The 27,796-nt window shown below is 40.8% G+C and overlaps 2 protein-coding genes across 2 annotated transcripts in view; one reads left to right on the top strand and one right to left on the bottom strand.

Moving 5' to 3' along the window:
- LHFPL7 (LHFPL tetraspan subfamily member 7) overlaps positions 1 to 21,235 on the top strand; it is a 54,952-nt gene extending 33,717 nt beyond the window's left edge. Inside the window, exon 3 of the mRNA XM_059486750.1 lies at positions 19,778 to 21,235. Within this exon, the coding sequence (XP_059342733.1) occupies positions 19,778 to 20,004 (227 nt within the window). The 3' untranslated portion in view covers positions 20,005 to 21,235. The remainder of the gene's footprint in view (positions 1 to 19,777) is intronic.
- Positions 21,236 to 21,709: 474 nt separating this feature from the next.
- SPATA22 (spermatogenesis associated 22) lies at positions 21,710 to 27,285 on the bottom strand. The gene is made up of 8 exons (XM_059486749.1): positions 27,112 to 27,285; positions 26,587 to 26,715; positions 25,805 to 25,859; positions 25,581 to 25,676; positions 24,865 to 25,168; positions 24,400 to 24,529; positions 23,971 to 24,068; positions 21,710 to 23,645 (listed from the first exon to the last, which is right to left on the bottom strand). The coding sequence occupies exons 1-8, from the start codon at positions 27,152 to 27,154 to the stop codon at positions 23,454 to 23,456; spliced, it is 1,047 nt and encodes a 348-aa protein (XP_059342732.1). The 5' UTR covers positions 27,155 to 27,285; the 3' UTR covers positions 21,710 to 23,453.
- Between the last annotated feature and the right edge of the window lie 511 nt (positions 27,286 to 27,796).

Raw genomic sequence — 27,796 nt, 5'->3', positions numbered from 1 at the left:
ATTTCAGGTAACACCATGCAATAGTTATGTCTGAGATAAAACAAGGCACAACAATTCTGTGCAGCCCAGGATGATCAGGGCAGGACAGGCTGACTGGAACACAGGATTAATCCTTGCAAACTGATGTTGAGCCAAGTGGGGAGCTCCAGCCACAGCTTGTTCCAGCAAGTGACGTGCAGGGATTTTGATGAATCCTCACGACACCCTGTTGAGAACTGGGGATGTTGGATAAACATGCAGCATCTTGGAATCTTGCAAAGAGCAGGGATACACCTGGTAGAGCACAGAGGTCAGAGCTGAGTGTGTGAGACGCTTGTCTGGTTTGTTGCAGCCTCCTGGGAAATTTGTTTGGGTTTGGTTAACTTGAATTTTAAATGCAGGCATCCTACGGAAGGAAACTTCCCTGAATGACAAGTCTGATGTAGTTAAACAAAACCATTTTTGAAATGCAGAACTCTAAACGTGATTAAAATGCAGGTTTTCCAATGTATATTTCATCAAGGCTAACCATGAACAATCCTTTTTAAGTATTTCCTTTGATGGCTGGCTGTTTATTTGGATTCAGTGAATGCAGGTTTGGTGAAAGAGGGTGTCAAACAGGTCAAGAGGCAAGAAGGACACTGTGCCCTGGAAATCCAAGCCTTTATTATCTGGTCTCCACGGGATTTCCTTTCCTACATGGAAAAATGTGTGGTAATGCCATAGCAACAACAAAGGAACAAACATAGCAGGACATGTCTCTGCTGTTTAAGGCTTAGTAGACTGGATTTTGTAAATGACTGCATTTCCAGAACTGTTATTTTGCTTAGAATAATATAAACAATGAGAAGCTGAACTAAAGGCACAAGAAATAAGGATGAACAGCTTTCCATCTTCTCCTCGAGGATTTTGTCTGTAAGGTAAAAGGAGCCTTATAAATATTAAGGACAAGTAGAAAAATCCTCGTTTTAATGTCAAACTGATTCCTCTTCCTCATCTCATACCACACTTAGAAAGGAATCATCCTTAAGCCCCACGATAAACTCCTCACCCTGTGTGGGGAAGCACAGATGCAGAATACTGCACGTATTCTCTGCCAGCCAGTTCCCACAGACAGAATCTGCTGCCTGCTTGTTAGGCAGAGAGGCTCTGCTGAAGGATTCAGGGGTTAAATGGCCCTTGGGGAGCTGGGATGTCTGGGGAGATTCACAAAATGGGAAGAGAGAGTGGCACTTGAAGGCTGGGCAGCTCCTGGTGTGGGGGTGATGCTCTCAGATGGTTCTGCTCCCCTGTCCTGTGTGCCAGCAGGACACAGAGCAAGGCATAATCCACTTTCTCCCTATGGATTTGCTCTAGGATCCCACAGGAATGCATGGCTCACCACCTGCTCTCTTAAAGCCACATGCAAACAGTAGATCAACATGATTTATCAAAATCAGCTTATAACCAAGACACTGATCTGTCAGTGAGCAGCCCCAGAGGAAAGTTTTTGCAGCCCTCCCAGACCCTTTAAGATCCTTGACATGAAATGCAAGGTTTTCTGAGCTGCCTCCTGACCCTTCCTGTGACCTTCCTCTCTCAAGCCATTATTCTCCACAGCAGAGCCCATCAGCACCTGTCAGGGAAGGGGTCTTGGCTAAGAACTCACAGTCTGGCTGCTGTATTTCAAACCAGCTCTTTATCAGAGAGGACCAAAGTCAGGCCAAGAAAAGATCTAAGGAGGTGTGTGTGTGAGAAGGAAAAAAGTCCCTCCAGTTTTCAGGACCACTGGGTAACTAAAACCACCTTTCATGGTTACCCTGGTTTGCAGGGTAGCTATAACCACCTTTCATGGTCAGCCTGGCTTGCAGTGCCTTCATTTGCAAATCTGCTTTCCAAACCCATCTCAGGTCCTAAAAAACTACACCTCTGACCTCAACCTCTGCCCACTTCCCCACTGTTATCCTGCCTCTGATTTCACCAGGAGTGTCTTTATAAAGAGTACCCAAAGCTGGGCAGAATCCAGAGCCTAGCAAAAACCTCATGGGGAGAGGTCCCAACGTGGTCCTCCTCAATAATGAACAGGAGCACATGGCTCACAAACACTGACAGGGCCTCATCCAAAAAGCTCCTCCATAAATAAGAGCTGCCCTAATGATATGAATTCTCTAATAGTTCAATACATGCTGAAATCATTTCAGTGGGCATAAAAAGACATATCATGAGATTAACACTGAAACAGATTGGAAACATCTGGCTTTGGAAAGTGGATTGGTTAGACAGCAGCTTTTGCAGGGCTTTGCAGGGTTATTTTCCCCTTTGGATTAATCTGCTCTACTACAGAATAAGTATTTTTCTGACCTGCCAGCAGAGACAATATTAATAGTTTCTAATTCTTTAGTCAGCAGAACAGTAAGGTGAATGCATGCCTGGGATTGGATAGAGAGGAGTCTTTATGATCCTCCAGCATCCCTTTAAATTCTCCTTCTGTCACTTGCAACAAAACAGGCACTTTTGGTATGGAAAACACATGGCACACAAAGAAAAAGGAAAAATAAGCCTGCCACCTCTAAAGGCAGAACTGCACTCAGATTTATGAGGTTGTGGCTAAGGAACAGAATAACAGCTGATATCTTTTATGGGTGATTGGGAAAACGAAAATGTATTTCATATACCATTATGTACTATTACACAATGGTTAGTCATCTCAAAGAGATATTAGATGGAGTTTTTTCATTAAAATGCCTTTAACAAATGAAATGGGTGGGAGGAGCCATTGGCTTGGCAGTGGCAAATGAGCTGATCACAGGTGAGTAATAATAATTGTGCATCAGCAATGATCAGTGCCAGCTTGACAGATAGCTCAGATCTGACCAGTAATATTTGGCATCAAACCTCATTTCTATGCACCCAGCTTCCTCCTTCTATCTTTATCACCCAGTGCATTTTCTTTTCTGAGAGCAGGCTGATTGCTACTAATCTTCCAGCCTGTAACCTAATGCTCTCTCTTTAAATGAAGTCCCATATTGTTGATAAAGAGTCATTGTGTTCCCTTATCTCCCTCCTCTCCAGAAGTGATAGCAGTAAATCTGACTTCTCAATTAACCTGTGCTGAATTAGAATCTTTATGATCAAATTGGTTGATGTCAGTTTGGATTTTTATTTTTTTTTTCTTTTTAAATCTTGACTGCTTGAAACTCAGTGGGAATTAGGATTTGTGTAAGTCACCAGAGCCTCTTTCTGTGTGTCAGATTGCTGTGGTGTACACAGATGAGAAGCCATTTTCCTGTCATTCTTACAAATTGCTTCTCTTCCTGAAATTTTCGAAGGAGGAATGAACGTGGCATTGTGTTGCAGGGAAAGCAACAGAAATGAGATCATTTACACCATGGAAAAATAAAGGATGTTTCACAGATGTAGCAAGGAGAGTATGGCATAGATCTGTCTGTGAGACAGGAGCCAGACCCTCTACAAATTCATTACAATTATTATTTTAAATGCATTTTTCTGGGATGCAACGTTATACATTAGCATGTGAGAATGAAGACATTCAAAACTCAGTATATTCATGCTGTCTGCATGTTTTCCAAACCATTCTTTTCAGATTAAAGTAATCTATGGCTCACAGATGCCACATCCCATATGGGAATCTCATCAAAGGTTGGGGAAAAATTGAATGAGTCAAGACAGGCAAGAATTTCCAACCAAGCCAGGGGAAGAGGCTCGTGGGCTGCTGGGCTGGGAGCACATCCAGCCCTCCAGCCTTGGCACAGCACCACCAGCCTGGGCTTCCCTTGCTGTGCTCCACAGAGCAGGGATCTCTGCTGCAGGGACATCCTTCTGTCCTGCTGTAGAAACCTGCTGTTAGACACTGGCTTCCCTGAATGTCTTAAAGCAGGGCTTAACCTGGCTTGCTCAAATTCCTTGGCATTTGACATAGATAAACCCAGGTTAATTACAGAATCTTTAATTAGAGACTATCTAAGATCATCAAAACGTCTCCTACTTTAAAAAGCACGCAAATCTGATTAAAATATGGATACCTAAGAAAAGATATTTAGTGGCTAAATGGAAGCCCTGTCATTACTGCTTCATTTCCTTGCTGCTGGTTGAGTTTTGACGGGAAGGGCACTGGCAGATGATCCCACTCTGATTAATCTGTTGATGATTTCACCTATAATTATCCCCTGTAGGAACACAAGGACCTGGCCAGGTTTAAATCAGCATGCCTCAGATACCTCCTTTATTCACCACTTCAAATATTTTTCTTGTTCAAACAGGGATGTGTAGCTGTAGTTCTTTCAGACCATGTTTATCTAGCACAAGAAAGCCTGAACTGACACACACAGAGGTTGGTACAAACCAAATTTCCCATCTCTCCACTACAGATTAAAGCACAAACCAAAACTAATGCCATAAAATAAAACCTGGTGCAATCCAAAAGTTGTGCTAGAGTACACACTTGCACTGACTCCTGTGTGCAAGATGTGCTGTGAAACTCCTTTACCTAAGAATATTCCTTTTGCCAAAGATTTAAACCAATGCTTTTTCTCTTTCCATTCAATATTTATGTTTTCCTTGTCAGGATCTGTTTAAATTCCCATTATTTCAGGACTATCTTGTAATATTTGTGCAGTATTTCAAAGTGTGTAATTTCAGGAGTATCTTGTAATATTTGTGCAGTATTCCCAGTTAAAAGACATTAAGATAATCTATGATACTACACATAAGAGGCTTTTTTAAGGAAGTCCTTGAGTCATTTTGCTGCGATGACAGCAGGGCTCATTAAACAGCTGCATCTCCTGCCCAGACCGGGGACGTTTGCAGTGCCTGCAGTTTGTGACATTCCCCAACGTGACCCCTGGGAGCAGCAGGGACAGAGCAGGGGATGTAAAAGGAGCAGAGTGTCAAAGAGCAGCTTGGGCAGGGCCTGGGGGTCTCCTCCCTTGCTCAGCTCCTGCCCACCTGCTGTGCTCAGCATTGTCTGGGCATGGCAGCCACGGCACAGCACAGAAATCCCACAGCTGGCTTGTCCAGAGTCTTCCACAGGGACACATTTAGTTCTGTGCTTCAGCTGTGCTGCTTTGGGGGGTTTATCTCACCTGGGGATCAGGAGCAGGGAGATCAGACTTGCTTTGAAGGGCTCTTTCCTCCTCCTGCTGGGGATGCTCACAGCTGAGAGAACCCTACTGAGCACTTGTTCAAGCTGCTGAAAGTTCAACTCTCTATGCTACAGAAGCAAAACATTGGGAATGTTTTGCAAAACAGTGGGAATTTGTCTGCAAGTCATTTCACAAGCTCCAAGGGGTTATATCCTCCATGAGTTGCTGAACACAGGTGAACTTTTATAAAATATTGTTCTGTCAGCCCTTCCCTGTGTGTGTACAGAATACCAAGCTTCCAGGCTGCTGAATTAAAGCTGTAAATTTGACCTGTCAAAGCCAAGAGATGTTGGAGCAGGCAGCAGGTACCTTTATGACATTTCCTTATTACAAGCACTGAGATGCAATTGTTCATGGAGGGCATTAAATCAAATTGTGGATGAAAGCTGTGACAGAGCCCCCCAGGCTCCTGCCTCACCACAGGCACTGCAAAGTACTCACAATTAACCTGCCTGGCTGGAGAGTGCAGAGGGGAGATGCTTTTCTTTTGGATGGATTTTGCCATCCCAAATATAACTGTGCACTCTGCTACAGGGCAGTTGCAATTACCTTAATGAACTGAAGCCTGTGGAGCAGCTATTCCATCAGGCTTTTGGGACAGCATCTGCTACATTGCCCCCTTGGCAGTGGTGCTCCACTGAGCTGCATCCTCCTAAAAATGGCATCAGGCTTGGAGGAGCAACCATTTGTCCAGAGACACAGGAGAAAGAATGGATTGATGGAATTAATGATGCTAGAAGGGTACTCCTGTGCTGAGCAGGTTATTTGGCTGTTGGTTGTATCTTACACGACCTGCAATAGATCAGCAGGTGCAGTGACTCTGACAGGAGCTCACCTGTCTGCACTGAGTGAAAAGTTTGGGGTGGGCACATCCCTGGGGACAGCAGAGGGAAACCTGAGCTGCCAGACTGATTCAGCCAGGCCATGGCTCCCCATCAGAGCAGTCTACTCGGCCTTTGTTGTTAATTGTTTCACTCATTGCTTCTTTGTAGTCCATCAAATTTCATTCTGTCCGTGGATGCAGTAATTACACATTCCTGTTTTAATGAAGGACTAATGGACCACCTAAGGCTTTGTGTAAATTAGTTAATGTTTCCTCCTGCAATGCTGCTGCTTGTCCTGTGCTGTGCTGGCAGGTGCAAAATGTTCCTTGCAAAAGCATATGGAGAATCACTGAAGTACAGCAAATGCTGATGGGTTTCCCAAGGACAGGGTTAAAGGATCATGTTCTTCATGATATAGATGAGCACAGGGTTTATTTTATATTTCTTCTGTAGCCTGAAATGCCTTAAAATTGCTGCTGAGAAAGCAGATACCTCAGAGGAAAAATATTCTTGTAAGGGACATGGAGGCAAAATAATAATTTCAGGAGGTGCTTAAGCCAAATGGGAATGGTGACAGTGAGCAAACAGAAAGGAGCAGGGAACATTGTCTGGTTTGCACTGAAATAAACTTGTGGAGCAAAGTTTTTAGGCTGGCTGCATAAAAATTAAGGATTCTGTAGGGAAAGATAAACTGGTGTTGTCAGATATTAATCTGCCAGTCACACTGCAAGAGAATTGTGGCTCTTTGTAGATATCTGGGGGTAAAATTTGGCCTAATGAGGTCGGTGGCAACGTTTCTGTTGACTCAATACGTGCAGGATTTCATTCTAATTCTTTAACTGTTTTTATTTCCTGTAAATAATCCTGCCTAGAGCTGAGGAACATTTTTAAGTGAGGGTTTATTCCTCAGTGCTTAACCATAACACATTAATAAATCAGCAGCCAAACTAAATAACTACTGTTTTTTGATTATATTTCAGCCTTCTCATTTATTTCTGGTCTTCCTTTTTCTCATGTTATGCTGAAAACAAGTCCAAAATCCACATTTTCTGGCAGTTGTGAGATGCCCATAAGAAGGGTAGCAGATTCTCAGCCATGTGTTCAGGCAGTGGTGGAGGCAAAAGCACAGCATTAGTTCAGCTTTGGTTCCCTTCCCTTTCTGCTGATCCCATGAAATTGCAAAAGCAAGAGGAAAAATATCAAAAGATCCCATCACATTTTCTGCAGTTTAAAGTACAAACTATCATGTTATGCAAAAGTCTGAGGTAAGCCTCAGAGCTGGATCTCTTACATGGCAATTTCCTTGAAGAGTTGTTGGATCACATTTTTGTAAGGGTTTCTTCTACACATGAGTATTTTATTGCATCTATTTATCCCAGTAACCTGGAATTCATTTATCTGACAAAGATATTTCCATCAGTGAGCTTCCAAACACACAGAGGAAAAACATGACACATCTGCTTTTAGTTTGTCCTTTCTGTGGCTAATTTAAAAATGAACACCAAGGGAAATACGTGTCAGGCACAGAGGATTCACCTCATTACTAGCAAACTTCCAACTCAGAATAGAAAACAAAATCTGAAATAAAGATTTCAAATGCCACACTGCAAACTTCTAGATGGCAACAGCTGTGCCAAACCACAGAATTAATATGGCTGTGATGGAGTGGAGGAAGGATTGCAATCAGTGGGCAGCTTCTTGGGGACTACAAAACAGGCAGGGATTTAGATCAGCTGCTGAAAAATCCTTTAAATCTTCCAACTTGTTCCCAAGTCTCTTGCAGAGTGATCAGACAGAGCAGCTGAGGCCTCCTGTCCTCCCCTGAATGGGGTATCAGAGCAAGCAGCAGAAATATCTTCATTTGGGAGCTCAATGCATTCAGAGTCTCATCCAGAAATGGATGTGGGGCCTCTTTCTGCCTTTGTCAGACCAAACCCTAACGGAACTGGGACAAGAACCAGTGCTGAGACGTGGAGAGTTATTTCTTAGAGGGAAAATGAGTTCAGTGAATGGAAACTTTTGGGCCCTGATGGCTGATGTGTGCACTTAGGGTTCATCATTTGCCCTGCCTAGATGCACATCACTTCTGCCAGAACAAATGAGCATTTTCCTGATTAATCAGGAGCCCTCAGGGAGCTGCTCCTTTCTGTACATACATTATGATCATTAAGGAGCCTGACTGCCCTGTTCTTGTTGCAGGATGTGGGAAATGCAAAACAAATTGTGCAAACTGTGCTCTGTTTATTGGACACATTTCTCTGTATCCCTTTCAGTAATGGTGTAATTCAGTATCCTGAGAGGACAAATGATGGATTTAAGTTCATCTTCCCATGCTGCCCCATAAATGTTATTAAGCCAAACATTTAAATGCAGCAAGATGGAAATGCTGTGGGGTTTTTTTGGCACTGTCCCTGGGGTGTTTCTCACTGCTGGGTGGGTTTGGCAAGGAGGGTCCCAGCTCTCAGCAGGGCAAAGCTGAGCTGCTGGAGCCACACAAACCCAGCTGCAGGGCTGGCACTGCTCCCACAGCATCCTCACACCCCACAGTCTGGGCTGAACAGCAGGACAGGGGCCAGAGCCCTTTGCTGTGTTTACAAGCACACCTTTCACTCTGCAAACAAATTACTGCCTAAAGCACATCAGACAGGCTGCAGAGTCATTGCTGTGGGAGCAGTGCCCGAGTTTGGGGGGCAGGAGTGGCTCTGTCCACCTGACAGTCTGGGGCTCCTGCCACCCACACAGGTATCTCACCATTGTTCTGTACTGGACACCTAATTAAACAGCAAATTAACATTAATTGCTACCCTCTCTACTGGCACAACCACCTCATTCTGGTACTGCATAAGGCTCTTGGAAGGCTTTCCACTAATGCTTTTCTCACATGAAAGAGATTTTTGCTAATATTGTCCTCTGCTGGGTCTACACTGATTTCTTTTTAAAGTTGAAAATATATGATGCAGTGCTCTTGAAAAATTCGAAAAACAAATCATCCCACAGTCCAGTAAGTAATGTTTCAAATGCTGGCTAAAGCCTATGTGAAAGGAGAGAGAAATATACATTTTTTATTACAAGACCTGAGCTTAGAAATTGGCTTCACTTCCCTGACACCCTGGACTGGAGGGCACCATTTTTCTGGCACTCTCACAACTTAACAAGGTCATCTGCACTCCCAGAAGAAACTCAAAATTCATAACTGGAGTTTCAGTTGATTAAAAAAAAAGAAGGAAAAAACCCCTGATTTGCAGTTTCTTTGCATAAAAATATATCCAGGGAAATGCTGGGATCTTATCACTACAGTTGCAGTCTTAAGTAGTTCATTTATTAAGAAAGTTCAGGGTTGATTTAAGCATTTCAGCTCCCCTTTAAAAAGAAAATCTAGAAAATAAATAAAGTCCAATGTAAAAAAATCCACAGCAGAGCTATTCTTGTATTAATAAAACAATGGGAATAATACAGATGTCCTTGAGAGGAACTCTTTCTTACAGAGATAAGGTGGTGATTAATGGCAAATTTGTTCTTGCCAGAGGTGGCTTTCAACAGTAAGTAAATAAATAGTATGATCCCATTCTTGCAGTCTACCTACCATAAATATTATTAATCTGGTAATAGGAAGCTGTAATACTGCTGGCCATCCAGAGGTTAAGATTCTGAAAACACCCTTGCCCCTAAGGTTATTTTGTTGATGATGTCATTTACTATAATGCCACAGGGAAAAAAAATGGCATGGCAACCAATTCAATTCAGTTTTAAAATAATTTCCAGAATAGAATGCTTTTTTCTGACAGTGTCACTGCACCTGGTGAAAATCAGCTGAGGAGCTTTGCCTCAAGAAATGGAGCAGCCTTTATGAAGCTGGATTTTAAACCTGAGGGAGTGCTGGAGCAAATGAATGTGGGTTATGTCCAGTGGCACATGTGCTGCAGCAGCTGGGCTCCCCTCAGCACTCAGTGGGAAGCAGGACATTGCCAAAAGGCACCAACCTCCTGCAGCTCCCCTTAGCCTGGAGTTATTGCACACAGACAGAGGATTTCCAACAGAACCTTAACCCCTCCTCCCCACAGATATTCAATTTTCCCCATAGTTTATTTATGAATTCTGAATTTCATGGGCCAAATTTATGAACTAAGTTATTCTGTCAAGAAATATAAATGATGATCATTTGTTAGCTGCACCTCTTGAATAACTGTATCAAAGTGGAATAAAATTATTGAGGGGATTTATTAACCTGATGAAGTCACTCATTAAATCCTTCAAAAGCATTAATGAAGGAGGAAGTGTGGGCCTTCTGGTATAATTGGAGTTGGGAAATTGTGCAGCTGGGCCAACCTGATAAGAAGGATCAGATACCCCAAAACACATTCATTTAGCTGGTAATTTGGGGCATTTCTATCACTACTCTGGACTTCAACATGATTTTTCTAATCTAGGTAGCTCTGCATCAGAACACAACTGTATTTTTCTTTTTGTTTTGTTTTACTATTTCCTTCTAGCAGCTTTGGACTGAATGAAGCTCCCGTGTGAGATGTGGCTGGGGTTCTCTAAGGCTGCTCTGTCTGCTGTTAACTGAGGGTGGCTGGAGCAGCACAACCAGCCCAGGACAGTTTTGACCACAGGTTTTAAAAGGACATTATTGAAAATTGCTGTGTAAGACCTGGCTGAGGAACACAGGGGTCAAACAAGGCTGAAGTCAAAACATCAGATGTGCTGTGCTGACTCATTTGCACAACCAGCCATCAGGGACAGCAAACCCTGGATATTAAAGTTGGATATTAGAAAGAGCATGGGAGAGAAAGGATCAGAGTGCATTGAGCATCTGAGGATCAGTGCTGGGATCACCTGCTGCATTTCCAGGCAGCTTTCAGTCAAGTAGAAGTTGCTATCCCATTTTCCATCTGCAGACAGCATCTGGCTCAAGGCAGAGCTGACTCCATTTATAATGTTTTTAAAACCACTGCACTGTTCCAGTGAGCAGCATTAAAGATCTTTGAAGCACTCAGGGAGCATCACTGCTGGAGGAGCTGCTCTAACCCACTTCAGCAGGACAGGGCTGCCTGTGGCTGCAGCTGTGTGGCACCTGGGCTGGGAGAGAGGAGCTCTGGAGCAGACAACTATTTCCAACATTACTCCTGGTGTGGCTGATTTATGGTGGGCTGGAATCAGCAGCATGAAATGAGGGTTGTTACAGAACTGTTCTTTATGATCAGGTGGTGGCACGTGAGCTTCTGCTGACTGATGACATTCACAGGACTAGGACATCTGAGAAACAGAAAACTCTGCTTTCAACCCCCTGTCAAGCAGTTTTTATGAGGAGATTTGAAAACATGCAATTTGTGTCTTCCTGGTAGTTCCTGTGCCCTGGGAAAACTGCAGCTGGTCTTTGTAGCTTAAATCAATTAGGAGAAGGATGTAGGATGTCTTTTTTGTTTTAGGCATGTATTTTTCATGGTTGCATTCCAGATAAAGCACTGTTGTGTCAGGGATTCTAATCACCTTTCAGCCATATATGTAAAATACATGTCTCTGAAAGAGGTAATGAATGTGATATCCCTGAGGCTGGGAGGCTGCTGGGATGTGAAGTGCAGCTGTAATGAAGGGAGACGTGGCCATTATTCTGAGACCTCCCACCACCACTGCCTTGGCTGCCAGTGTGCAAGATCAGGTAGAGAATGGGCAAAGTCAAAATAAATTCACTGTACAACATTTTACAATAAGGTCACCTCTGGTTGAAGGCTGGTATTTAATGGCCACCAGCTTCATTAGAAATCTGTTTTCGTCAGCGTCTGCTCTGCTTAAATTGTGAGTCTTGGGAGAGGTGAAAAGATTGATTTAAAACAGACCTGTGGGCTGAGCAGGTGGGGAGGAGAAGGGAGCAAATGTGTCATGTGGAATCATGACATTTCAGGTGATCTACACATCACTGCCTGTCTTTTGGACCTCAGCCCCTGCTCTAAATAGCTATTAAAGAGCTTGGACTTGACAGGCAGAGCAGGAGCCAAGACCTGCTGCAGGCTGGGCAGCATCTCCCCTTCCCAGGTGAGCTGGCTCCAAAGCAAAGACAAATAAATGTGGCTGATCCCTCACTCCCTGCAGCTGCATAAGGCTCGTGGAAGGCTCTCCTCTAATGCTTTTCTCACATCAAAGAGAATTTTGGACCCAGGCTGACATTGCTTCTTTTGCTAGGGAATGCATCAGATGGCAGGTGGAAGCTGCTCTTGTTCTCAGCCAAAAGATCACAAGAAAAAGCATTAATTTAAATTTTCAGTCATCAGTTTCATTCCTTGCTCATGCTGAAGAACATAGCAGTTTTGGCAAGGATAGATTAATTAAGAAGAGAAGCAAAGCATTTGCCACCCTGATTTCTATTTGTAGAAATGTGCATTGCTTAGAAAATGTGTACCATGTTATGTTTACCTAAAATAGAACAACTGAAATATGCACTTTTTATTAGCACTTCTTGACTGTTGAATAAAATGTGACACAAAGATAAGGGAACACAGGCACATTACAGGCATGATACATTCTGAACGTGCTGCTCTCAGCTAAAGAATCCAACACTTAAATATGTCAATATTACATTATTAGTCTGCTTCTGTGTTTGCTGTTCTGAGAGAGATGAAGTGAGCATGACTTAAATAATTTTCAGAAAAAATAAATAGAAAATCTATGTAATTATTGAAGCAGTACAAAAGAGGAAAATCATAATGGTTTCCAATCTGACAGTCGCCATTTCTTAGCTCTCTGACTCTTGTAAAATTTCATGTAACAGGCTGCTATTTTGAGAAACATTAGCTCTTGTCTCTCTTTTACAGTCTGCTAAAGAGGCTGTATTTCTCCTAACCTTGCAGATGACAAAATGCACTCCTTCAGCACAGTCCACACAGAGCTAGATCATTTCAGGCTTTCCAAGTCAATGACACGCAGCTCTATAACTGTGTGATTAGGCCCATAGATTACCAGATTACAGCTATAAATCTTCACCAGAGCCACCACTCACTTGGCAGAAATAGTCAAGTTTCATCATTTGTTCTCATGTAGAAAACATGCTGTGAAATGCAGCCTCAAAGGTCACCAGGATGGCATTTCCTTTTGTGGCCCTTAATAAACTTGCAGCTAATGCAGTAATTACCAAGCCCAATTACCTCTGTGATGGCTTCAGAGAATTTCTTTTCAAAGTCTGGATAGTCAGATTCCACTCCCTTCAGTTCATAAGTAAGATGGATTCAGCTATTCCTACAATTGTTAGACATTTCTGAAACAGGCTATTTGTAGAATGAGGGAGCTGTGCCAACAGAACCTGAGTGGGATATTTTAGTGGCACTAAAAGTATTTGTGTAAAAAAGGTGCATGGACACCCTTATTTCAGAGCTAACTTTATTCAAAATAATGTATTTCTACTCTACTTCAGCTAAGTCCAAATAAATTAAAATTGAAAACATTGCCCAGCTTTTGATATACACATATTTCCCCATAATTTTGCATGTATACACATACATAAAAATACAACCTACTGTATCTGATGCAGCTCCTTAGTTTGTGAGTTGGAGTCAGCATTTCCTTAAGCACAGAGTTTGGAGACATTGTACAAATGAACTCATTCCCTTTGTTAGCTACAAAGGGCTTTGACAAGCTACACAGCTCTTGCTATAACTACATTTATATTACAGCTGCTAAGTGCTAACTTGTGAGTTGCACCATTTAGAAAAGCCAGAAAAGGGACTGCTATAATCTACTCCTCTGGCACCAGTCCAGCACTGATAGAAGCTCCTCAAATCACAACATGTTTGACTGAAATGATGCTACTGGAATAATTCTTTACAAAGAAGAGCTAAAGTGTGATATGTTAGAAGTGGCTGGGCCATTATGAGGAGTTCCAGCTCTTTATTCAGTTACAAAGGAAGGCAGCTCCATCTTTACACCAATATATGGGCATTATTATCCCTTTTTCCTGCTCTTCCTTTTGGTTTCCTTGGAGGGAATAATTGCTAGGGCTGCTTGCCAGAGTTTGAACTCCAGGTACCTGACATGCACCTGCCAGGAGTTCAGCAGAGCAGAATGGCATTTAGCAGTCCCTGCTTGCCTCACCCTCCAAAGTTCAGCTGTTATAACAGTAGGATTTTAGTCTGGTTTCTTTTATCTTTGAGAGGTCACTTTCCTGTTTGTTTTATTTATATGTAATAGGCATTTTAAATGATGCCTGCTGATTTTAGATATATTTCAGCTCTCCCCAAATTACTCTGGGCAATCCCTCCTTTCCTGAAGTAGTCCAAAGGAAATCACTAATTTTCAGATAAGCCCAGAATTCCATCTTGTTTCTATTTGCACACTGATGTGCAGCTATTACTGACAAAAACCTTGGATCTTACTCAGCACTGTCTTCAAGGGACAGATATGGAAAAGAAATATTGTACCTCCTTTTTGTACAAGAGAATTTATCCGAAATACCCCAAATGTAGAAACCTTTAGGCATGCTACAACAATATTTAACTGTGAAGAGTGCTGGGAAGGACTGAGTGCAGGCCAGGCAGGGCAGTAGCACAAGAGGTGATTTTTGAAGATGTCTGGCTGTGTTTGGCTGCCGGGTTTTCCCTGTTACCTGTGCTTCTGCTTGGTGTTAAGCTGTCTGTGGCTTTGGATCAGCACCTGCTTTCTCATTTAAGATCATGTAAGTAATGAAAAGCTGGAGAGCAGCTAATAAAATTATTAGGTGAATAAAATGTATGAACATGACAGGAAAGGTGTTATTCGAAGTCAACTGATTGTGCATAAGAAAAACTGCCAGGTTTAATAAGGGAGGTAATGGATTATATGTAAGGGGAAACTTCTTGATGAGTGAAAATTGCTTTGGTAGATTAAGCTCTGTCAATAAAAATCTTCCAAGAAGACACAAGACTATGACAATCTGTAATAGGGTTGGAATAATACCCATGCTTGCCTATGATTCAACCCTAATTCCAATGATTATCTGATATGTCCCACAAGCTTGCAATTAATCCATCATTGTCATAAGTATCCGCAATATAATACACTCCTAAAGTAAGCAAATTAAATTTCTAAGACAAACTAATCCTCTTACAGCAGGTAATTTCAGGAAGAGAACTCATGCACACAGCATATTTCACTACTACACATCACCTAAACACATCAACAAACACAACAAGATAAAATAGGTTTTTCTGTCCTCTATGCTTGTGAGCCACCTTTGGATTTCCATCCATTTTATCATTAGTATGGAAGATAAACACAATCTTAGTCCAGTTTAAACATTCCTGCTTCACAATACAGAAAACGATTCACTTATTGTGTTTCAGATGTTGGAAACTCCATCAGTCTTGCCAAAAGAAGTGGAAGGGAAACAGCCTTTTCTGTCATGGTACCTGAGAGTGTTGTACATTGGTGCCCTCTGCACACACTCCAGAGAACTGCATTGCTTTGAAAATGGTGTGAGAGATTTAAATAATTAAACACTTGTACAGGGGCTTAATGAAATGAATAAACCATTGCAATGACAAAGAGTTATATATTATTAATTTCAAAATAGCAGAAAATGCTATTTTTCCAAACTAGAAGTGTCATTGATTCAGTATTTTCACCAACAATTTACAATCTTTTCCTACAAAAAGCCCTGTTTTCCCTAAAGAGAAGTGTCCTCTTTTCAAATAATACTTTATTCCTATTAAAGTTATTTAGAAAGCAAGCAATTCAGAAATATACTTCTTAAAATAAAACCAGGTTTTGGCTGGCAAACCCTTCAGAGGAGAAAATGCCATTTACCATCTGCCTGTAGGACACCAGGGAAGCAAAGAGGATGAGACTGTAACTGTTTGGGATTAGAAAGCAGAAATAAAATCTGACTTACTGTGGGAGCAGTGTGCTTGGCCTTGTCTCTGGGCTGCCATCAGCAGTGGCTGTGAGTTACTGCAGGGGGCTCAGGTGGGGAGAACCCAGCAATAACAAACACCTGTGTGGCACATGATAAACAAAGAGCACTTTTTAACCAGTGAAACCATTTACCCATCCATAGCTGATGGGAGATTAATCAAATTATCAAACCACGTTAAAAAATAACTCAACTATACTTGAGTTAAAGTATAAAACTATATATTTTACCAGCGAGTCCTCTCAGAGCCCAGAGGTTTCATGCTGCAGAACAGACCCAAATATGTTGTGTGGCCTCATCACCAACATATAACAAACACCATGTTTGTTATATGTGTGGCACATGATAAACAAAAAAAAGAAAGAGCACTTTTTAACCAGTGTAACCATTTAACCATCCATAGCTGATGGGAGATTAATCAAATCATCAAACCACATAACTCAACTATACTTGAGTTAAAGTATAAAACTGTATATTTTACCAGCAAGTCCTCTCACACCCAGAGGTTTCATGCTGCAGAACAGACCCCAATATGTCGTGTGGCCTCATCACCTCGTGTGACAGCACGATTACAGCACGCAGAACGGTGAGATGCACTCGCTGCTGTGTTCTGACACCTTTGAAAGTGATGTTTGTTGTTGGAAAGCCGTGCAGAGGCGTGAGTGTTACACGAGGAGCCTAAATGGAGCCCCACTGTTCCTTTGTGCGCTGTCCCAGCTCGCTGTGCTGCTGACAGACAGCACCATTAAGCAGTCATTAGCAGCACGCCTGAAAGCTCGGCTTCTGCGGCTAATAACGGGGCTATTCAATATTTGGAGCCTTTGTAAGAAAGAGGGCACCTAAATGAGAATAATGAGGTCATTCTGTGACATGCCTGAGGATATGAAACCATGGGTAACTTTTTAGCCCGTTTGATATGTGAATGTATACGTTCAGCTGTGACAGATTATTTCTAGCCTCGGAAAAAAATAAAGCTGCTTCCATTAAATCACACCACGCAACATCAGCACCAAGTGGTAATCAAAACACTGTAAAACACAGCCTTCAAAACAATTCTGGGGAACCCAATCAAAAAGACAACATATATGGAACAGATATGTGAAACAGAGCAAGGGGTTGAGACAGTGTCAGAAAAACAGTGAAATTTAACAGTTAGGAAAGGATTTTATCGCTGAAAGGATTGTTTCCAATTCTGGTTTTTTTTTTTTTCTTCATCGAATGAGATGCTATTTTGGCTTTGAAAAGATGAACAAACTGAAATTTTAATTTTAGACCTGCTTCTTGCTTAGAGCAGTGGCTGTTTCTTGTAAAAGTGGCTCACTTTCCCAACATTTCACAGAAGGCTTTGCACCCCAGGGCTATTTCAAGATTCGTGGTGCAGTGGAGCAGCCTGGGTTGGAGGGGAGCTGTGCTGGGCACCCCCTGGGCACCACAGGCTCTGGGCAGCCCCTGCTCCACGTCCCAGCTCTGAACCTACAAGTGCACAGGTCCAGGGATTAACAGGTTTAGTTCATGGTTTAATACTCTTGTAAACAGCAGTAGGAAAAATCTCCCTTTTTTGAGTTATTTCCCATGTTTCTGCCCCCAGAGGAGGTGTTCTGGAATGTTCTGGAATGTTCCTGGGTGTGCAAGAGTGGCATATGGCTCTCAGGCTGTGCTGGCCCCTCAGCTCTTTTGGGAAAGCTCAGTGACCTTTACTGAACAAGATGACAGAATCATGGAATAGTTTGGGTTGGAAGTGACCTGTAAATGTTCTCCTGGAGCAAACAGGGAGGTCTTCAACTAGACAAGATTGCTCAGAGCTGTCCAACCTGAGCTTGGGTGCTTCCAGGGATGGGGCATCCACCACCTCTCTGGGCAGCCTGTGCTGGTGTTTTACCACACTCATCATGAGAGATTTTTTCCTTCTATCTACTCTGAGTCCACCTTGTTTTAATTTTAAAACTATCACCCCTTGTCCTTATCTGGTTTGGCCTCATTTTTACTGTATTTTCATTTATATTGTTTTTAGGGGTGTCACACATGAGCAGTTAGGGAGATCTGCATAACACAACTTCTCTGTATTCATTCAGCACGGCTGGTGACTGTCAGGCCCCAAAAGCAGGGACAGCTGCTGAAATCTCAGCTCCAGGAGCTCCCCCTGCCCTGGGCACCCCCAGCAGGGGCAGCTGTGGAGGATCAGGAACTGTGAGCCTGCCTCAGGATGCTGCCTGTGCTGGGAAGCACTGTTCTCTTTCTGGCTCTTGCAGCAGCACCTGGCACCCTCCTTGTGGGGAGGTGGAAAGAGGAAAAGGCCACAGCAACCACTGAAAATTCTCCCTGAGGTTTAAAGGAAGGAGGGTGGCTGCTGGAGCAGGTGAAACACTTGGTGCTCACAGTTCCCCCTCTTGGCAGGCAGCTTCTCTTTGTACCCATGTGTGAGATACCCAGAGGGAAACAAGACTTTGCTGCTGCTCCACTTTCTCTCCTTTTAATTTCCATTTTCTTCACCTTACTGTTTTCAACGAGGGATTAACTCAGCAGTTCCATTTGGACTAGAAGGAAAGGTTTAATTCAAATTATTCAGAGAGTCAACAGGCTGTGTGTTAAACTTTTGGACTTCATCTAGCCCCCAGCTAATTAAAGTGTTTTTTAATTAAAAAAGATTAATGAGTGATTGCCCTTTTTTAGTGGATATTTTTTAGATTAAGCCTCTCCAATATTATAATTGGAGTAATATGCACATGCCCTACCTGAAAGGCAATCACAAACACAGAGAACAGCTCACAGTGTTTGTTTTATACTCCTAATGTTTCATTAGATGTTTGCTGGTTATGAATTATCTATCAGCTCAAACATAACTGTTAATTCTGGTTGCTGCTTGAATCACTTCCCTGAATTTGAACAAAACACTGCCCTGGAAAAGGGGAAGAGAGGAAAAGGGACTGGTCCATGGTATCTTTTTAGTACATAAAATAAAGCCTTTTAAAATAGAGTAGAGATTTTAAATACAGTGGTAATTGATTAGCAGAAGGGATGGAGAAGAAAATGTGGTTTCTCAGTGCTGTCTCAGACAAAAGGAGCTGTAACCCCTCACATCAGCCTGGCTCAGCCCCTTTCCACTTCCAAGCTGGGCAGAATCAGCTTCCAAGAGTTGTCCCTGGGGGATTTTCATGCATCTTTATCTTACTCATGAGTTATACCTTGGGCAGTCTTATTTTCAAAGTTGGAAAAGTGGTTCTGCTGTTGATTCAATAACGTGCATAAACTGATATTTGAATATGACATGGATTCCTTAAAGACTAAAATCTGTGAAGTTCTATTAAAAGCCAATGGGTAATGCAGGGTTATTGCAGGAGGCAAGCCTGGCCTTCCAATGCCAAGAGACATAAAATAAATAAATAAATAAAAAGAAGATAGATGGTGTTGGTTTTCATCAGTTATTCAAATGCAGGATGTTTTAAACAATTTGAGTCGGTACTAATGAATCTCACATTATCACAACCTCACCAGCAGAATCTAAAAAATTGTATTTGAACTCTTTCATTGAAAGTTTCTATTTGGCAGAACAAAGTAATTGTTTGTCTCAAGCACAAAAATGCTGCTGAGAAGAAAGTGAAGCTGGTTTGGAATCTGCCAACTTAGGAATTCTTCTCCTCTGGATTCCATTTTATCTGAACCACGGTACTTTTTACATGGCTACATAATTTGGATCACAGCGTTTCTGAAGTTATTTAATGGCAAGAGTTCTCATGAAAAAAATCCCAACTTGCTGCCTTGTCACACCACTGCTGTTCACAAGAGGTAATTATGAAAAGGAGGATAATCTGCCAATCACAAGGGGGTTTTATAAGCTATGCCTTTTCCCATTGATTTTAATATAATAGATATTTGCCTTTCTAAAATTAGGATTCCTTTGTTCTAAAGGAATTAATGCTTGATAATAACTGGTGTGATTTTTTTTTTCTCCTCTCTAGTGTTCATAATGGCTTCTGGGCTTTTGGTTTACCCTTTTGGTTTCAACTCTGCTACTGTGAAGAGATTCTGTGAGAACTCAGACATCTACTATGCAGGAGACTGCCAGATTGGATGGGGGTACATGCTGGCAATTGTTGGGGTCATGTTGTCTGTCTTTTTACCATTCTTTGCAAAATATGCACCAAAAGAGCACATATCTCCAACTCCAATACCTACTATTTTATAGTATTTTATTACTGTTTAAGAACAGAACATTCCTGTCTACACTAATGGGCAGAAATTCTTGAAGCACTTCCAGTTGGCTGTGTTGCTAAAGAGAGGAGAGGAGATGGGGAAGAGAAGGTCACACTGACAAAGACCAAAAGTGCATTGAAAGTCTTCCGTAAGCACGAGCAGCGAACGCTCTGGAATTGAAATAGGATTAATCAGCAGCCTTCACACTGCTCTAACCACATCATGGCATCCTGCCTTAGACAAAAAAAGAATCAGTTTATCCTCAAAACATCTGTCTACCTCCCAGTTTCTTTTGTGTCTCAAAATTGTGAGTTTTAAAAGCTTCAATTCACTTTTGATATATTGTGAAATGTCAGAACTTTTATGAACCCAGTAACTTGAAAATCAATAATGATATTTTGTTACAATTATTTTGATTAGTGAAAAAGCACCTACGAGTAGCCACAGCCTAAAATTAAGATTGATAGCTAAAAAAAATGTATACAAGAAAAGTTTCTTTTTAATCTATATATATTAGCAGCACCTGCATATTCTAAGTTCTGGGCACAGTTTTTACTTCTGCTCCAATTGCCAAGATATAGAGACATCTTCATGAAGTCCTGGGTAAAATTTAAATTTCTTTTTTTCTGAGAACTCCAACTACTTCCAAAGGCTTCATGATGATTTAATACTTTAATAACAGGAAAAAAATCCCTAAGAATTTCTTCTCAGTATTTCCTAAATTATAATTCTAAGTGGACTTTAACAAAATGTTTTGAAATATGACAGCTATAGATTTTGGGTTTTGTTGTTTAAGGCTGAAAAGAAAAAAAATCTCTGTTTACAAAAATGTCTGTGCCCAATGGCCCTTATCTGTAGTGACAATACAAGCCAGAATGAACCAATTCCAGTATTTCCATTGCAATTTAGTCCAGACTGTAAAACAAAAAAGTGAAGTGAAATGCTATTGAACATGACCAGCAAAAATCTGCTGCTGTGTCAGAAGTACAAATGGCCATATTTCATTAGTCTGTATGGAATTTTGTGAGCTCTGATTTCCACAACAGCACTGAATTCATTATCAAGCATTGAAATAAGTGCACTTGATTGCCTTAAGCAAAAGAAACATTGGGTTCTAATCTCACATCACTGTTGTGTTTTTTCATTTAAAATAAAATTTTAATTCTAATTCTATTCTCATCTTTTATTTTCTATTATTTATTAAAAAGAAAAATCACATAGATTATATTTAATTCAGAGGTGTACTTCTTAGTTTTGTATTTTGGCACAAACCAGGTGATCAAATTTATTATTCTTCACTTAGCTGAGTCCAACTGATTCTGAATTTTTATTTTTTTTCATGGAAGGTGTACATGAAGGGACAGACAGAGACATGTTGAGGATGTATAAGAAAATGCAAACAGAACAATCACTGTGTTATTTCAATATACATCAAAGACTTCTGCAGTCTTGTTTACATTCCTCACCCTTCTAAACTTCAATGGAACATTGCATTGTTTTCCAAAATAATTGTCCTGTTCTTACATTTCCATGCACTCTAAAAGCAATTTCTGCACAGAAACTTAGCAAGTTCTTTGAAAATGCAGATTCCAATGCAGAATTGAGTACACTGAGAAAGAGAGCAGGAGTGCTCTGCACTTCTGCTCACAGGGACTGAGAAATTAAATCTTCCACATATTTAACAAAATAGGCTGAAGGAACGCCCTAAAGTAAGAAGAATAAATTTCAGTCTCTTCTGTATATTAATGTGCTTTTCAGTGATGTCTTACACTTTTTTAATGAATGGCTGAGATTGATAATTTTCATGTGAGAGTCAGAAAAGTGAGGAATAACAAACAACATGCAAAAAGAAAAGAATCACCACATAGTAGAAAGACAGAGATGCAGGCTTTTCTTTCCTAACCAACCTGTGCCTTTACACTAGAACCATTGTACAAGACAGGATCAATATGGTCAAGAAAAAAAATCACCCAACAACTGAAAAATGTTTAGTAGTGTGTATAAACTGTATTGAGTAGGGTTTCTTCTGTTTTGTGTAATGTTTACGACTGTTCACTTAATGTTTCACTAGAAAAAGTGATTTGTTAGTGTCAAATAGAAACTTCTTTTGCAAAGATCTAAACACTTCCTGAAAAGAAAAATTAATTTAGATTTTTATTAACAGCCATAACATACCTAGTAGACAAAGGACCTATTCCTGTCATTACTTATTAACCTAAGTTTCACATGTGCAAAACTGGAAGCATCAATCACTTAACTGGAAGCTGTTTTAAATTACTGTTACAGCAGTCTCACTATTCACAACACTGCTGTATGAATTCCTTTACTTCTTAAAGCTCAACTTCTCTTGTGCAAATCATCAACCTCTGCATCCTGCAAAATTCTGCACCTTTTATGAGTCAAGCTAATGCTTCCATTGGAGCTTCCTTTAACATTTTATAACATTTTTATAATATTTAAATAAAACAAACACGTGTACATGTTGCCAGACCTCTGCAACTGGCAAAACCCTCCCTGAAGCACCCGTGCTCTGAGCCCACCTCACACTGAAGGTGTGGTGATAATTCCAGTGATCCTGGCAGCAGTTGGTAAAGCACATCCTTCAGATCTCACCTGCTGCTGGCACTGCCTGTGCTCACACTGACAGATCACTTTTTTAAATAAAGACTGTCTGCGGTTAAACTGTGTAAAAGCGTTTTCCTGTTACAATTTGCTGGACCAGGTTCAAGTTTTATTCTAAATCTATAATTTTTTAAGTGTAACTAAAAGCTGTATTTTCCATTAATGTGTTTCTGCGTTGACTAGCTGGCTCCTTTTTAGAATATTAACTGTTTTCTGTATTTGACTTGTTGGATACAATATTTCAATTATTTTAAATGTGAAATTTCCAATTGCCAACACTGTATAATAAAATAATAAAAAAAAATCCCCATACTGTTTGCTATTTTCTTGACAACTCTTTTGTTTTGCAATTCCCAAGAGATCTGCTACAAAGCTTCTGAAGTAGAGGAAAGGGAAATAGGAACAGCAGGAATAACCTATGAAAGGTAATGTTTGAAGGCAAAGGCACATAAACATGTACACGGTCCATCTGTCATGAAAGACATTTCCATGGCAAAGGCAAGGAAGTTCTGTGTTCTAATAATTCTTTCCTTTCTACTTCCTCTGTGTCCTTGGGAATCTTCCTACAGCCTCAGGGTCTGTTGTTATTTTATACAGGTATTATACTGATTATTTATTTTTTCAAAAAAACATCAATCAGGTAACACATAAATGGGAACCCAATGAACACAACACAGCATTTGTTGGATAACACAGCACAGTGATATTTTCAAATGTTTAACCAGATTTTCACTGGTAATTTTGGTAAATGTTGTAGCATGTCCAGCCTTTATGGGTAACAATTAGTTAAAACTGGGGTTTGGACAACCATTTTGATTTTTACATTTCATTCATAGTTTTTACATATGCTGTCATCTCAACATCTGCAACTTTAACAAAGTCTTGGAAAGTGTTCTGTTCTTGAGCAGTTGCTGGTCTTACAGAGACGCACTTGAAAATGTTCTTTTTTGCATCATAGGTTCCCATGCACCTGTGCACTCGACCTCTAATGAGTCGTGGAAGCTCACGGTCCTTCATCAAAGCACAATAAACACACAAAACAATTACATCACCTCACAAAAAAGCTCTCCACATGGCTGCTTCTGAGGGCTACATCAAACAGAAAACCTCTACATCACCTTTGTTCCTGTTATCAGCTACTTAAAAACTAAACTCAAAACCTCACCTATTTTTCTGAAACAGAAGTCTGAGGATGCCTAAGTAGTGAGTATTGCTCTAAATTGGGAACAATATGATAAAAACATTCAGCCTGTCTTTTGCACTGTGAATTTATGTTTTCTTTGGAAAGGATTGGAGCCAGTGGTGACTGTGTTATGTGTGGACACAGAATACTCACAATTTCATAAAACACACAAGGCAGGGTCTCCTTTCCATCTCTCAGAAGAAAGTTCTTTGCTCCATACGCTCCAGGTGTGACTGCAGAATCCAGTGTGCCTGTCCCATTAAGCAAAAATTAATCATTCCAAGATTAATTCTATTAAAAAATATTCTAAAACTGTATCACTCTACAGAAGATTCCTACTAAATAGGAAATTAACATGTTCTAAAAACAAGGAAAGAAAGAGGATAGAAAAACTTGATGTTGGAGAATGACTGAAGTGTAAATTTCATACCTGTTTCAGTCACCTTTGATAGCTGAATGGAAGGGAAATTAGATGGTGTTCATGCCAGTATTTTGTGGTTTATTTCAGCCATTGAAAAATTCTCACTTTTTGTTGCCCTAGCATTATTATCAGATTATATTGTTATAATCTATGATGCTTACCTAAAACTTCAAACAGCAGTGCAGTTTTATAGGCATACTGGCTCCAGTGCCTCACACTCTGAATGACTGCAGACAGGATTCGCAAAGAATTCTTTTTTATTTTAGTTTTCACTTGAGATGATGAAATTTCCTTTCAGATGAAAACAAAAGTTTAAGTTAGACTTATACACTTGTAATTTCAAAGGGCACGTAGGCATTTATTTATTATTTATTATTTTAAATAGGCAATAATTATATTAAAATTAGGGCATTTGTTCAGAATATACAAACAACTTCCTGCCACTTAACTGAGGGTTTTAGATTATTACAGTAGTATACAGAAAATCTCAATTCTAAATTTCCAGAAACTCCAGGTTTTACTTAGGCAGCTTGAGCTGATGAAAACCTCATCATCTTCCACCAGTTTTCTTTCTTTACTACTTTCTTCATTGTGTCTTTCCTATTAACCCTGCCTATAAGTTTTACCTGACTTTTGTCTTCTGGGACACAGCCAAACTGGTTTTCATTCATTTTATTTTGCTGAGTTTTGTAGTTAAATTTATATGCTGGACTCTGATCCTGCAGATTTCTTGCCACAGTGTTGGGTTTCACTGGCCACTTTCCTTTGGCTGTGTCTGTTTTGATGAGCTGGGATGGGTTATGACTGTCAGGGTGGTTTTGCTGCTGGACAGTTTTCAAACTGCTTGGAAAGGTCTCAAACTTCTGAGAAGTTCCATTATCAGATCTTGAATTTGCTGTTTTACCTAAAGGAGCATATTCACTTCTGTTCCTGCAATACAACAGTTCAGTATCACAGTGCCTCTTCTCAATAGTGAGCTATGTGATTAAAGAATATGAAAGCAATGCATAAATTGTTGATTTAGCTTTAAATATCTCCAAACTCCCTTGAGTTTACACCAAATTTATCCATATACAGGGCAGTGATTACACCTGTGCATAAATCTATCTGAGTTCAACAGGCCTTAAAACCCTGCTCAGTTACTGTCCTGCCCTGGGTAAGGGATCTTTCCTGCCCCAAAATTCACATATTTTCATAACTCTAAAATAAAATAAACAAGGTTTCCTCTGAGAGTGAGATTAAAAGGGTTGCTTTAACTGCTACAGGCATATGGGAAAATGTGAGATGCATTTTCACATAAGAACAAAAAGGAAGGGTTATAGACATTAAAGGCTTCACCAACCTGCAGGCAGACACGTTTTTTCCAGCATTTGCTAAATGAAACTTTGATGCATTTGGTGGTTTCATAAGGGAAGGAGCCATCGGATGTTCTGCTTGGCTTTCAAAGACAAGTTTAAAGTATCAGTGGCACAGCAGCAGCTTTATTGTAACACACACATGGATTGTTCAGGAAACAACATCCAAATAAAAATCAAAAAAGCAACAAATAACTTGCTTTTTACATACCCACTGTTTGCTGCTTTCTGCAGTTCATCCACTTCTGGGTTTGCAATTCCCCAGCCTAATTTTCAAAAGACAAAGGATGGAATATTGATAAAAATGGAAAAGACTGAAAGGTAGTAAGTCTTTGTAGGCCTCCAACTCTGTTTAACGTCCCACAAACAGACTCACATAGGAAGGAGGAAGAAAAAAGAAATAAAGGGAATGTGATCCTTTGATATTTGTAATTATAAGACAACTTCTAACAAGTAGGTTGCTTTTCTAGACAATAGTTCAGTTACAAGCATTAGACTTACTAGCAACAGAGATTTTATTGTGAGAAAACTTTGAAACTTTATTACAAGTAAAACATAATGAAAGCACTAAAAGCAGAGTTCTGCACCGTTCCTTCCAAGCCCAATTTGAAGAACAGAAGTTCCTTTCTGAACTACAAGAATGACATCTTACAAATGTTTCTTCTTGTAACACAGGACTTGAATGTTGATTGAAATCAACTGAAAACAAAAGGTCAGTTTCAAGAGACTCTATTTAAATGCCAGTGCTACTTCATTCTCCATCACACAAAGAGTCAAACTCCCTCTAGGCACGAAGTATAAAAAGCTCAATTGTACAGAGGAGAAAGAAATTTCCTGGAGGACAATTTTTACATAATGAACTTTTCAGAAATAGATATAAAGGATGCATATAGTTCTTGATAAAGACAATGTCTGATTGCATAGAATACAATCAGTAAGTTAAGATTTATTTGGATTTAGAGGCAGTAAAAAAAAATAAAATGTCTTATTTACCGAATGATGAGGGAGAGAAGTCATAACTACGAGTCCCAGAACCAGTGTCTGGTTCATTTCTAAGTGGATTTGAAGTGAGGGGCTGTCTAGTTCTTTTTTTCTGATTGAACAGTGGTACAGGCAGACAACCTAAAATTAAAATTTAAGTAATGCTATATTAATTGCAAAAGGGTACACAACCCACACTTAAAACAAGTAAATAAAATTAATTATTTTACATTACACATAAGAATTGCATTTAATAAACACATAAAAGGCCATTCCCTCACAGAATTTATGCTCCCAGCCCTCTGTCCTGCACATAATCCCATTAGTGAAACCTTTCCCTCAGTGACCAGTTCCCTGAATCCATCTAAAATCTCGCCCTGCAATAAACAGGTAACCCATGCAAGTCCACTCAGGAAATGGGGATTTAGGGCTAAATACTGAATATCCTCTATGAATACTACATACATAAATGTATTTTATGTCTCTATAAAAGCATAATGAGGTGTGAACAGGAGGGCACATAAGAAGGGCTGGTACCTGCTGTGCTCCGAGCCGGTGTGTCAGCTAAACTCCTTTTCATTTCTTTGCTGAATCTTAACAGGCAGCAATAGACTGATTTTTCCAAATTTGCTGTATGGAAGTCGGATAAACAAAGCAAAATAATTAGTGCTGCAAACACATCCAAATTTCACATGATTTTATGGCAGCTCCTCTTAACACTGCAGCACCAGTGATTGGCATAATTTCAAACACAAGCCCTAAAAAACAGAACCAGCTGTACTGAATTTAGAAGATTCACAGGTGCACGCCTAAGATGCAATCTGCTCTTTGCAGATTCCAGGCCCTGAGGGAGCGGGGCTGAGGGTCAGGGCCATGTTGAGAGTCAGCACTTACCAGGCTGAGGGAGAGACCTCAGGGACAAGGCTGAGGGTCAGCCCTGAAGGTCAGCCCTGACGGTTCAGCCCTGAGGGACGGGGCTGAGGGTCAGTTCAGACGGTTCAGCCCTGAGGGACGGGGCTGAGGGTCAGTTCAGACGGTTCAGCCCTGAAGGATGGGGCTGAGGGTCAGCCCTGACGGTTCAGCCCTGAGGGACGGGGCTGAGGGTCAGCCCTGACGGTTCAGCCCTCAGGGACGGGGCTGAGGGTCAGCCCTCAGGGTCAGCCCTCAGGTGAAGCCCTCAGGCGAAGCCCGCCAAAAACAACGGTCACTGGTCCGCGCGCTC

The sequence above is a fragment of the Ammospiza nelsoni genome, chromosome 21, assembly GCF_027579445.1.
Source record: "Ammospiza nelsoni isolate bAmmNel1 chromosome 21, bAmmNel1.pri, whole genome shotgun sequence".
Taxonomy (NCBI): Eukaryota; Metazoa; Chordata; class Aves; order Passeriformes; family Passerellidae; genus Ammospiza; species Ammospiza nelsoni.
This window is presented reverse-complemented; position numbering and strand designations above follow the sequence as displayed.